The sequence below is a fragment of the Nicotiana tomentosiformis genome, chromosome 3 (genome assembly GCF_000390325.3).
Source record: "Nicotiana tomentosiformis chromosome 3, ASM39032v3, whole genome shotgun sequence".
In the NCBI taxonomy this organism is placed as follows: Eukaryota; Viridiplantae; Streptophyta; class Magnoliopsida; order Solanales; family Solanaceae; genus Nicotiana; species Nicotiana tomentosiformis.
The window spans coordinates 144,626,298-144,639,538 of record NC_090814.1 but is presented as its reverse complement, the minus strand read 5'-3'; the positions used below and the strand labels follow the sequence as shown (position 1 = coordinate 144,639,538).

General features: G+C 39.3%; 1 protein-coding gene across 1 annotated transcript; it reads left to right on the top strand.

The window, feature by feature from the left end:
- The first annotated feature begins 1,288 nt into the window (after window positions 1–1,288).
- On the top strand, window positions 1,289–4,647 carry LOC104118582 (protein transport protein SEC13 homolog B-like). Its single transcript, XM_018778389.3, has 2 exons — window positions 1,289–1,387; window positions 3,477–4,647. Exon 2 carries the CDS (start codon window positions 3,566–3,568, stop codon window positions 4,469–4,471), a length of 906 nt encoding a protein of 301 aa, XP_018633905.1. The 5' UTR covers window positions 1,289–1,387; window positions 3,477–3,565; the 3' UTR covers window positions 4,472–4,647.
- Window positions 4,648–13,241: the final 8,594 nt, after the last annotated feature.

Genomic DNA, 13,241 nt, shown 5'->3' with positions numbered 1-13,241 from the left:
CGATGAGTCTGGAGATGACACACCCTTCCCTGATGAGGATAATGATGAGGAGGAAGAGAATGTTGGACCTGATTTGACGAGGGAGCATGCTCCCCCCCCCGTTACCCCTCGCGGTTAGATCAAGAGTGTACGAGTCCCACGTGTCGTTTCATTTAAGGGAGATTCTCTACCTTGATCATTTGCCAAGTATGCCGGATGTGAATGCCCTCACAAGGGATATTGACGAAATTCGGACGCAATGTGGGATGAATCTAGAGCAACGATGCTGTCAAAGGGAATGCTTTTTCCCGATAAAACGCGCCTAACCAAGGCGGTTCTAATGTACAGCGTAAAAGCAATTATAGCATATATATAATTACGTAATTACTCAATGATTGCTTGTTAAAATTTTAAGGCGGTGTTTCCTTAAAAACGAAATGACTGAATTCAGAAACCAAAATCAATTAATTAGGCCGCATATATGAACGAGTACGCTCACATAATGTGAAAACCTATTGATGTAGAATTTAGAGATGAAAATTTTCATAATAAAAAATTTAAGATTTAAAAAGTAACCTGCATATAGGAATTACCATACCCTCTACCCCTGCAAAAAAAAAATGTTTTCGAAAAAATATATTTTTGATAAATTATCTTTTTATTTTTTTTAAACCTCTTCATTATTTGTATATCGGCTGATATTTTTATTTTTATGTGGCAATTTATTCCCTTATAAATTAATATGTAGGATTAATATTTCTAAATTTTAGGAACATAAAATTTTATTTATAATATTTTAATATAATATTAATATGATTATATTTTTTAGAAAAAACAACCCACGTCATAAGACTAGTAATGTAAAAATTTTGGGCATAAAACTTAAACTCTATTTTATCAAGCCCGCAGCGAACTGGAATTTGCATATTCTCAATCTTATTAGTTTCTTCGTTTTAATTTATGTGAACCTATTTGATTGGGCACGAAATTTAAGAAAACTGAAAAAATAAAAAAAATAAAGTTTAATATATATTTTATGTGACTATAAATTATTAAATAAAAATAAATTATTTTTAAATATAAAAAGAATTTTTTTTTTTTTAGGCAGACTAAAAATGAAATAAGTTTGAAACGGGTAGTATCATATTCAAGGAACGGTGTTCTTTTGCCACGTTGTGCCACGTTTGAAAATGTGGAGAAGTTTTGTGGGCCATGTGATGATATGTCGCGTTCTAATTGATTAACATGGCATCATCAGTGGGCCCAACCAAATAAACAATTTATTGTGAAGATTTTGGACTTCGGACCCACTTTACTGCAGGGTTTTTTTTCCGTCAAGTTGACTTTGATTTTGTTCCTCTCTCTCTCTCTGCGGCGACTCCTCGCGACCTCCGGCGAAATCGTATCTGTAAGTTGTCGTTTTGTCTCTTCCGTCATCTCTCTCCCTCTCTAAATGGATTACCTCATTTACAGCACTCTTTGTTTTTTCACTTTTTTTGGCAAATAGATCAATCCTCTGTTGTTTACTGTTTCTAATTGCATTGCACTGCGTACCGAAAGCCTGAACTCCCATTTTTACAGTTCTTTGTGATGTATTGTTACTGTTTGTGTCCAAGTGAAAAACTGAAAATGGCTTAGAACTTCTGTATTGAAAAAGGAATAATAAAATTAGCCCTGCTTGAGTGTGGAATTTTATTCGCTTTTTGGTTTCCTCGAGTTGAGAAAAATATTTGACTAAATTAGTCAAGGTGCGCCAGCTTGGGCTGGACACGACAGTTACAAAAAGAAAATATATATTTGACTAAAAGTTTCGAATATATTTTGTCGTAATGTTTTAATCTTATTATCAAGCTAAAGTTTTTTATTTTCAGCAACTGACATAATTTAAAAATGATGAAGATGAAAAAGGTCAAATTGACACTCGAAAAGTGAAAAAAAAAGATTTATTTTGGAAAGGAGCTGCCTCTGAAATGGTGTCTAAAATATAAGCGCAAGAGCAGTTTCAAAAGCTCCAGTCTCAAAAAGGGCCCGTGGCCATAATAAATGTAATATTATTTTAGATAGTAAACTCATGAAACCGTGCCATTTTAAAGTCTTGATCTCTTATACTGTTCTTGTTATTATTATTGTTATTGTTAGGGAGGCCTGAAAATGTATGTCCTTAAAATGTTGTTAGGTGTTTGCAGACATTGTAATATTAGTCTAAGACTGGATTCTAGCTTAAACAGTACGACAATAGTACAGGTAATTATCATTAAAACACTGTGAATATCATAATGATTGCATTACTCTAGTGTATAATTCAATTTATGTTAGTGCACATGATAAATGTCTAAACGCCTAACTGAGCAGTCAAAGATTTTTTTTAAAAAAAACATAGGAAACTCTTATGGTATTCAGGTTTATTGTAGGAACAACAGAATCAAAATAATCCCGCACATTATTTAAAGAGGAGAAAATGGAAAGAAAATTTTAAGTAGGTGAGATGTTAAATCAATAACTCCCCTTATATCCTATTTGAGCGATACAATTTGACTCAACAAAGATCTATAATTTGTTTCACTTGTGAATGTTTCTCGGGTGTTAAAATATTAGTAAGTGGACTTTGGTAATATTAATGAGTTGTGTGTTCATGTTCTCTGCTTTAAAAACTATATATGAACGAACAACAAGGTGTTTGAATAATTATTTTCCTTTTCCATGTCTAAAACGTCAATAAAGCAATTACCTGGTTTTGAAACACTATTCATGTGATCTTTAGTGGCTTGAAGACAACCTGAGAAAAGGAGTGAAATGAGATTCAGGCTTCAGCAATAATGATTGTATTTTTTCAATACACAGATAGCAGAGAGCAAAGCTCATACAACGATTTTGTTCTCTTCTAATTCTTTTAAATATGAACAGTGCAAGATCATTGTTTGTTGATTTGTGTAACATAAAGACGCAACAAATATTAAACTGCATCATAAATTGGGATGGACAAAGAGCAGTTGGCAACCTAAAAAGAAAAGCAGTGTGAAGCCATTTGAACAAAAGTTTCTTCTCTGATTGTTCAGTATCGGTCAGCCAATTCTAACTTGAGTGGAGATAGATGAATTTTTAATTGCATTTAGCTCTATGACAATGTTTTGTCCTTTTAGTCTAGGCATATCCTGCCTATGTCCTCTGCTGCCTATTTGTTGATGGAATCATATGTCCATTTTTAGTAGGTGTTCTAAAATTTCTTTGCTTTGATGGATGTCACCAATAGACCTATTTAGTATTTATCAAAGTCAGGTAGGTTTACCAAACTCCCATTTATCATGTCACTTGCATGATTCTCTAATTAATGTCCTCCTTTCTTATTTCTTTGTCTTAGATTATTTTGTAAGAAGGTTTTTGTCGGGTGATGAAGTTAGATTGCAAGATGAAATCAACCTTAATTTGTTCTTGGAACATCATAATTTCATCCTTTGTCAGAGTTCTGTATCAACCATCTATATTTGTATATCTTTCAGGTTTTAAGCCACACAAAAAAAAGGTTAAAACATTGTAACAGAGAACTTAAGAAGCATTTGAAGGTACCTTTAACTGGAAAAAAAGAGAAATGCCTTCACAGAAGATTGAAAGTGGGCATACGGACACGGTGCATGATGTGACAATGGATTACTATGGTAAGCGTCTGGCAACAGCTTCTTCAGACTGCACCATTAAGATAACAGGGGTTAGCAGCTCGTCCTCGCAGCAACTGGCTACTTTGAGTGGTCACCAAGGACCAGTGTGGCAAGTAGCTTGGGCTCACCCTAAGTTTGGGTCAATCCTCGCTTCCTGTTCTTCTGATGGGAAGATAATTATTTGGAAGGAAGGTGCTCAAAATGAGTGGAGTTTAGCACATGTTTTTGATGACCATAAAGCTTCAGTCAATTCCATAGCTTGGGCTCCTCATGAGTTGGGCCTTTGTTTGGCTTGTGGATCTTCTGATGGGAACATTTCGGTTTTCACTGCAAGATCAGATGGTGGTTGGGAGACATCACGGATCGATCAGGCCCATCCTGTTGGTGTTACATCTGTTTCCTGGGCGCCATCAATGGCTACTGGCTCTCTTGTAGGCTCTGATATGCTTACTCCTGTTCAGAAGCTTGCTTCTGGTGGCTGTGACAATACGGTTAAAGTGTGGAAGCTGTTTAATGGAACGTGGAAAATGGATTGCTTCCCGGCTCTTCAAATGCACACTGATTGGGTCAGGGACGTCGCGTGGGCCCCTAACCTGGGACTGCCAAAGTCAACTATCGCGAGTGCTTCTGAAGATGGAAGAGTAATTATATGGACCGTGGGTAAGGAAGGTGATCAATGGAAGGGTAATGTGTTGAAGGATTTTGGTTCCCCTGTTTGGAGAGTATCGTGGTCGCTAACAGGAAACCTACTGGCTGTGGCAGATGGGAATAATAATGTGACATTATGGAATGAAGCAGTAGATGGTGAATGGCAACTAGTGACTTCAGTAGATGCATAAAGTTCAACACATATTTCAGTATCTCCCTTAAGCCCATATTATTGCTGCATATTCATTAACTTTTGGGGGTTATATCATATTAATATAACTAGCTCTTTTGCAATGCATAAATGAATAAGGAAACTTGAAGTTGTTCATGAATTGTCGATTATCATAAAATGGATTTTGCTTCATCATATCAATGTGCTATATAACATCACGATCAATGTGATGTTTGACGGAAGAACAGATATGAACTATCTTATCCATTGTCTTAATATCTATAGTGCTAACGCTTCGATAGTTGGGGGTGTTTGCCCAATTGTATACTTTACGCCTTATGCTTTTCACTCCATCTCTAAGATGCCCGGTATACGTTTTACGCCTTGAATTATCGACAATGTACATAAGCACCCAAACCTGTATCATTGCGAAAAATGGATACAAAAGTCTTAGGACCCGGTTGCCCATATAAAAGATTTCCTTTTTTCGATTTTTTCTTTTCAACACTTGTTTAGTTATTGGGCTGAATTTTTGAATTTTTTTGAAGATGATTTTCCAAGTTTGAAAAAGTGGGTTTTACTACTTTTTCATGTAAAATTTCATTTTCCTCACAAAATTATAATAAAGTAAATGTACGTCCAAATATAATTTCAAATTTCAAATATTCTTTTTTAACTTAATTCAAAAATTACTTCTGTTTCTTCCAAAAACCACATATTTTGTGTCCAAACGCCTGATTAGACAGACAATTGGATCGAGTAACGAGATTGAAGAAATGAAAGAGGCATCTTTCTATATCCTAACTTAAACATCTACAGCTTGTGTCAAGTGTCAACTATTTCTGATTGCTTCTTTATACCGTTGGTTTGCTGTATATTTACTGAAATTGCCTGTGGACAAATTAGTTGATGTTTTTAGTCCAGCCGGTCATTCCATAAATTGTGATTAAATTGTTAGGGAAGCATGAAATTTTATATCTAAGTTATTCACTAAATTACTCCTGTTAAGTATCCTTTTTCAGATTTGTTTTTTTCTATTTGTGGGAGCGGGGTGGAGAAAGGAGGACACTGAAAATCAAGTCCACACTTATTGCGAGTCTTACACTAAACTACAAAACCTTTGTCATTCTCGTAAAATGTCTAAGAAAATTAGGAGAACGCCCTAATTTGGGTTAAGGAGCCTGCGTCAAGTCGTCAATATAGGGAAATCGTCATTATACAGCAGGTTGCCATTGTCTGTCTTTGTATTTAGATGTTGGCCATTAGACCCGTAGCCTAAAAATTATTTTTGAATATTGAACTTCATGTTAGGTGGGCCCTTTTGGTAAAAATTGCATGGGTCACCCTATTTGGTCGCCCTCATTTAACTTATACCCATATTTTTTAAATTATTTAATTTATACCCTAATTTTGACAACTTCAGATCCTGCGACCTATGCGCTCCTTTCTTCCTCCTCTTCTTTTCCTCTTCTTCTTGTTTTCTCTCTCAAACAGGTTATCCTGTAAGTTACATATGTTATCGTTTCTGGAAATTGGACAAAGCGACAAATCAAGAAGAAAGAAAGACTCGCTACTGCCTCTCAAACATTAATACATCCCAACACAAAGTACATAAATAATAAAATAAGAGTTTATTGTCAATATTCGAAGAAGCATCAACTGAAGTTTGGGACTGTAGGGACAAACTTCAGACATTACCAGGTTAAATTTTGTCTGAAGTTTGCAACTATCATGCCAGGAAAAATTATCTGAAGTTCAAATATAACAACCTGATTTTGTCTGAAATTTGCACCTCAACACACAGTACGTAAATAATAAAACAAGAGTTTATTATCAAAACTCAAAGAAGCATCAACTGAAGTTTGGGACTGCAGGACCAAATTTCAGACATTACCAAGTTAAGTTTTGTCTAAAGTTTGCAACTATCATGCGAGGAAAAATTATTTAAAGTTCAAATATAACAAGCTGATTTTGTCTTAAGTTTGCACTACAAACTGAAGAACTTCAGACTAATTTGTTTGAAGTTTGCACTACGAACTGAAGTTTTTCTTATTGCTTTTGCAAGTCAGGCCAAACTTCAGACGAAAATATCTGAAATTTTACTTTGATAAGGTCACACTTCAGGCAAAAAATTCTGAAGTTCAAACTTCAGACATAAATTCTTGCTACTTCAGGCCCCGTATGTTTGAAATTATCCGAAAAGTGGGTACGCTTGCAATTTTTTTTGCAAAGCGGGTATAAGTTAAATTGTGACCCAAAAACTTAGTATAGATGCAAATCCCCCCTTGAACTTCAAACAACTGCTCTAATTTAAAAATGTGATCAAATTCTAAATAAAAGGCCGAAAATTTGGCTATTTAAATCAGCCTAGTTCAGCGAGGCTGGCCTATGTCTTTTCCTAATGGACATTTCAGCTTCCTTCAATTCAATGAGCAACTACAGCCTAAAATGGTTGGGCCTTCGGGGAACCTATTTGGGCTGATTTAAATCGGTAGAAATGACACCGGATAGCCACTCTAAAGGGCTGCTATTTAGAAATTAGCCAATGTGTCTTGAATTTCAGTTTTCCGTTCAGTTTATCGGGACAAAATGTCATGAATAGTCCTGAATTTGAGATTTTTATTTCAAATTTTCAGGATAAAACAAGTATTGACTAATCTCTAAATAGCAGCCCTAAAATGATTGTTTGTGTATATCCCGAGAATGTACAAATATTACTGATCATGAATCCAGGATTATGATACTTGTAATTGTAAAGGATCAAGGATTAATCTACCTAAAGGCTCCTTTCATAACGTGTGATGGTAATATCAATATAATTCTCAGAAGATATTATAATTACTTTGAACTAAACCAAAAAGAAAAAGGTATAACATGAAGAAACAATAATTGAGGGAGCATTGTAGTAATTGATTACTGAGCACAAAGACAATCTTAAAGCCAATTATCAAGGGGAACGGCACGTGCATTGTTAAGCATCCACGTGATGACCTTACACGTGCAACCATATTTGCTTTGTTGACGCACGTGTGAGAAGCAACTAAGAAAAAAGAGACGACTCTTATTACTTAGAAGAGTTCGTGAGAAACCGAAGACCTAAGCCCACAAACAATGGGTTTACCTCAAATATCCAGCTATCTAAGCAGTCTAGCTAGTCTTATAAATGAGCATTTTACTTTAAAAACAAATACTTCCTCTAGTCCTTTTTATTGGTTGTGTATACGGGTAGAACCGGTCTCATAGTACATCCCGGTCTCCGACATGATAAGCCAAACTCGAGGTATGGTAACAGGGGAGCTTAGATCGAGGTAGAGATCTCATAAATTTGGAGTCCGTACCAAAACGCCCGCCCTCGAGGATGTCGGGGTCGCGATTCGGGATCGGTCCCTAGCCTCGATTAACTTCGAAGAACGTTGTCAAGTAGTCAAGTTCGGCCAACAGAAGGCCGTGATATCCGTGACCGACCGAATATCACGGCGGAGATCTCGGCACATATCGATAAGAGATCGGCAATCAGTTAATTAGAGTATTTTTGCCTTTTATAGAGTTGTACCTAATGTAAGACTCTCCTACTATATTAAGGGGGTCTAATTACTTGTAAAGGACATGGTAACACACATTCCAAAGCAATACATTATTATTCTCTTTAAGCTTTTATCCTTATGTGTCTTGATATCGATCGAAGTACAATCAGCTCGAGGGTGGCCGACCTTCCAAGGCTAAAATTATCTAATTCGTGTGGTTTGCATTAACTTTATCATTATATATTTCAATTGCAATCTAATTTATTATTTGTATCAAGTTAATCCACGTATCCTTAAAACCACTTACAAATTTAATTGTTAGCTGATTTTGAGGGTAAACAATTTAGCGCCCGCCGTGGAGCTAAGGATAATAGTGGTTATTTGATACAAATCTATATAACACATACACTACTTTACACTTTTTCTTTGTAGTGTCTCCGATTTCAGGTTAAAACTCAAAATCTCGAACTCTCAATCAGCACCCCTACATGTTGACAACGAGTCTGGTCATCACGGTAAAAATAACATAGCGCCCGGTAATGAGGTACCGCTCGTTGATCCCATCGGAATTCTGGTCGCATACCTAATTGATGCTAATTCACATATGGCTATCAACACAAACCTGCCTACCGACCCCGAGAATAGAGTTCGTGGTGAAACCTGATCGGCAGCTCAAAATACACAAAACATTGGAGGAGACATGATTAGTCTACGGGTGATCTTCGAAATGTTGCAGGCTCAACAGGCGGCGATAGCTCAGTTACAGAACCACAGCCCTGCACCGAACAGAATCGAACCCGATCTGTCCCGGGAAATCACCCACAGGGATGAACCGGTCGCAGAGAGGTCGAATGAAAATGAATCAGGGACTAACCCCGAGATTATAAAGATGCTCGAGGAACTGACCAAACGAGTAGAATCAAGGGAGAAAAAAATCAAAGCTAATGACAAAAAGGTAGAAACCTACAATTTCAGGATCGACCAAATCCTAGGAGCACCGCCGATATTGAAAGGCCTGGATTCCAAGAAGTTCGTGCAAAAACCTTTTTCTCCGAGCGCATCTCCAAAGCCGATCCCTAAGAAGTTCTGCATGCCCGAGATTTCTAAGTACAACGGAACGACCGACCCAAATGAGCATGTAACCTCCTACACATGTGTCATTAAAGGGAACGACTTGGAGAATGATGAGATCGAGTCTGTCTTGTTGAAGAAGTTCGGAGAGACCCTGTCAAAAGGAGCCATGGTATGGTACCATAACCTACCTCCTAATTCTATTGACTAGTTTGCTATCAAGGTCGAGACCAGGAAGTCAGACCTCTTCAAAGTAAAACAGATGGATAATGAAATGCTCAGAGAATTTATGTCCCGATTTAAAATGGAGAGAATGGACTTACCCCAGTTGCGGACGATTGGGCGGTTCAAGCTTTCACCCAGGGACTCAATGTTCAAAGCTCGGTGGCTTCACAGCAGTTGAAACAAAACCTGATAGAATATCTGGCCGTTACTTGGGCCGACATGCACAACCTATATGAATAAAAAATCAGAGTCGAAGATGATCAATCTGGGGCCCCTTCGGGGTTCGTTTATCCTGTTAGAGCCGTCGATAGAACCAAGAGAGACATTGATCGTGAACCGAGACCAAGCAGGGATCGTTATCAACCGTACAATGAGGATCTAAGAGGTAACGTATCCGGGAGAAATCCCATAAGAAGTGAAAGGAGAAGTGATCGAGGTCAAAGTAACCAGGGACTCATGGGCAAGAATGGTTTCGACAGGCCTATCGGGCCTAAGGAAGCACCGAGGTTATCGGAATGCAACTTTAGCATCGAGGCTACCTCCATTGTACCAACTATCGGATGCATTAAGGACACCAAATCACGGCACTCACGACCACATAACAGAGGATTGCCGACAGTTGAGGGAGGAAGTAGCCCGACTATTCAACAACAGACATCTTCGAGAATTCCTGAGCGACCGAGCCAAGAATCATTTCAGGAATAGGGATTCTAACAAATAGATCGAGCAAGAAGAACGTCAACACGTTATTAACATGATCATCGTTGGGGTCGATGTCCCTCAGGGGCCGATGTTGAAGCGCACCAAAATATCCATCACGAGGGGAAAACGAACTCGAGATTATATACCGGAAGGAACCTTGTCTTTCAACGGCGAGGATGCGGAAGGGATCGTGCAGCCCTACAATAATAAACTGGTAATATATGTACTCATAAATAAGTCTCAAGTTAAGCGTGTGTTAATTGATCCGGGTAGCTCGGCCAACATCATCCGATCGAGGGTCATGGAGCAGCTCGGTCTACAAGATCAAATCGTGCCTGCAGTCCGGGTTCTAAACGGATTCAACATGGCATGTGAAACCACTAAGGGGGAGATATCATTACCGGTGAATACCACCGGGACCATCCAGGAAGCTAAGTTTTATGTGATCGAAGGAGACATGAGGTACAACGCTTTGTTCGGGAGGCCATAGATCCACAACATAAGGGCAATGCCCTCGACTTTGCACCAAGTGTTAAAATTCCCAGCACTAGGTTAGATTAAAATAACCTACGGAGAACAACCAGCCGCAAAGGAGATGTTTGTGATTGAAGAGGTGATTCCGATATCCGCACTTGCAACGACACAGGGGCCGAGTTCGGTCATAAAGCAAGAAGCTAAATAGCAATTACCGACACCAGCCCTGACCCAACCGGAGAAACATGGGACTGATGAAGACGAAAATTACGGGGTTCCTAGGTCTTTTATATCCCCTGATGATTCTGACGCCACTAAATTGATGGTCGAGGAGCTGGAACAGGTTATATTGATCGAACATCTATCCAACTGGAAGGTATACCTGGGCACGGGGTTAAATCCCGAGCTCAGGAAAAAATTCATTCAGTTTCTTATAGAAAACATAGAGTGTTTCGCTTGGTCCCACCTTGATATGACAGGGATCCCGTTGGAAATAACCACTCACAAGCTAAGCCTGGACCCAAAGTTTCAGTCGGTCAAGCAGAAGAGGAGACCCGAGTCTGAGGTCAAACATGCTTTCATCAAGGATGAGGTATCTACACTCCTTAAAATAGGGTCCATTTGGGAGGTTAAATACCCGAAATTGGTTAGCGAACGTAGTGATAGTCCCTAAAAAGGGAATAAATTAAGAATGTGTGTAGACTATAAGGATTTGAATAAGGCATGTCCCAAGGACTCCTTCCCTTTGCCGAACATCGATCGCATGATCGATGCCACGGCCGGCCACGAGATCCTCAGTTTTCTCGATGTCTACTCCGGGTACAATCAAATACGGATGAACCCGGGTGATCAGAAAAAAACCTCCTTCATCACTAAATACGGCACATACTACTATAACGTGATGCCATTCGGGTTAAAAAATACTAGTTCCACTTACCAACGCCTAGTGAATCAGATGTTTGAGGAACAAATAGGAAAATTAATGGAGATTTACATTGACGATATATTTGTTATGTCCCTGCGAGTAGAGGACCATTTAAAATATTTGTAGGCAACCTTCAGCATATTGGAGAAATACAATATGAAGCTGAACCCGGAGAAATGTGCGTTTGGAGTTGGGTCATGTTAATTCCTCGGATTAATGGTATCCAACCGGGGAATCGAGATCAACTCCGACAAGATCAAAGCCATCAAAGATATCACGGTTGTGGACAACGTGAAGGTCGTGCAAAGATTAACCGGGCGCATAGCCGCCCTGAGGCGATTCTCTCGAGGTCCTCCGATAAGAGCCATCAATTCTTCTCACTATTGAAGAAGAAGAATAACTTCTCATGAACCCCAGAGTGCCAACAGGCCTTGGAGGAACTCAAGCGGTATCTATCGAGCCCACCGTTGCTTCACACGCCGATAGAAGAACAACTATACTTGTACTTGGCAGTATCGGAGATAGCAGTAAGTGGAGTCCTGATCTGGGAAGAGCAAGCCATGCAATTTTCAATTTACTATGTTAGTAGGACTCTAGGTAAGGCTGAAACTAGGTACCCTCACCTAGAAAAATTGGCGCTCGCTTTGCTAAGCGCCTCAGGAAGCTGAAACTATATTTTCAATGTCATCCTATATGTGTTGTGACTACTTACCCATTACTAAATATAATGCATAAACCCGAGCTCCCGAGCTCTTGGGACGATTGGCCAAATGAGCTGTGGAGATCAACGCATACGATATTGAATATCGACCCCGGACCGCCATTAAATCTCAAATATTGGCGGACTTCGTGGCCGACTTTACGTCGGCCCTAATTTTTGAGGTTGAAAGAGAGTTGTTGGTAAACTCAGGGACGTCTTTGGGGACCTAGACCCTCTTTACGGACGGTGCCTCGAATGCAAAAAGGTCCGGACTTGGCATCGTATTGAAGCCACCAACAGGAAATGTAGTTAGACAATCTATTAGGACTGTAAAATTGACTAACAATGAGGCCGAATATGAGGCCATGATTGCACGTCTCGAACTAGCCAAAAGGTTGGGGGCAGAAGTGATCGAAGCCAAGTGCGACTCCTTCCTCGTGGTGAACCAAGTTAACGGGACATTCGAGGTCAGAGAAGAACGAATGCAAAGGTACCTGGATAAGTTGCAGGTAACATTACATCGGTTCAAAAATTGACTTTGCAACACGTACCTCGAGCTCAAAACAGTAAGGTTGATGCCCTTGCTAACTTAGGATCATCGGTCGAGGACGATGAGTTCAACTCGGGGACTGTCGTATAACTTATGAGATCGGTAGTGGAAGAAGGACATGCCAAGATAACTCAACGAGCCTAACTTAGGACTGGAGAAACAAATATATAGAATATCAGAAAATCGAAAAACTACCCTCGGATCCGAAAGAATTGAGGGCCCTGCATATGAAGGCAGCCCGGTTTACTTTGTCCGAAGACAGAACCCTGTTGGAAGAACATTCCATGGCATGCTCGCGATATGTCTAGGACCGGTAGACACTGAATACGTTCTGAGGGAAATTCACGAAGGCACCTGCGAAAATCATTCAGGCGTTGAATCATTGGTTCGAAAGGTAATCAGAGTCGGTTACTACTGGATCAACATGGAAAAGGACGCGAAGGAGTTCGTACGAGAATGTGATGAATGTCAAAGAAATGCCCCGATGATTCATCAACCCGGGGAGTTGTTGCATTCGGTTCTGTCAACATGGCCATTCATGAAGTGGGGAATAGACATCGTTGGCCCTCTTCCATGGGCACCCGGTAAGGCTCAATTTATATTGTTTATGAATCACTA

Bases quoted from the DNA above. Each gene is read 5' to 3' on its own strand.
- LOC104118582 (XM_018778389.3), top strand. From the start codon at position 3,566: ATGCCTTCACAGAAGATTGAAAGTGGGCATACGGACACGGTGCATGAT.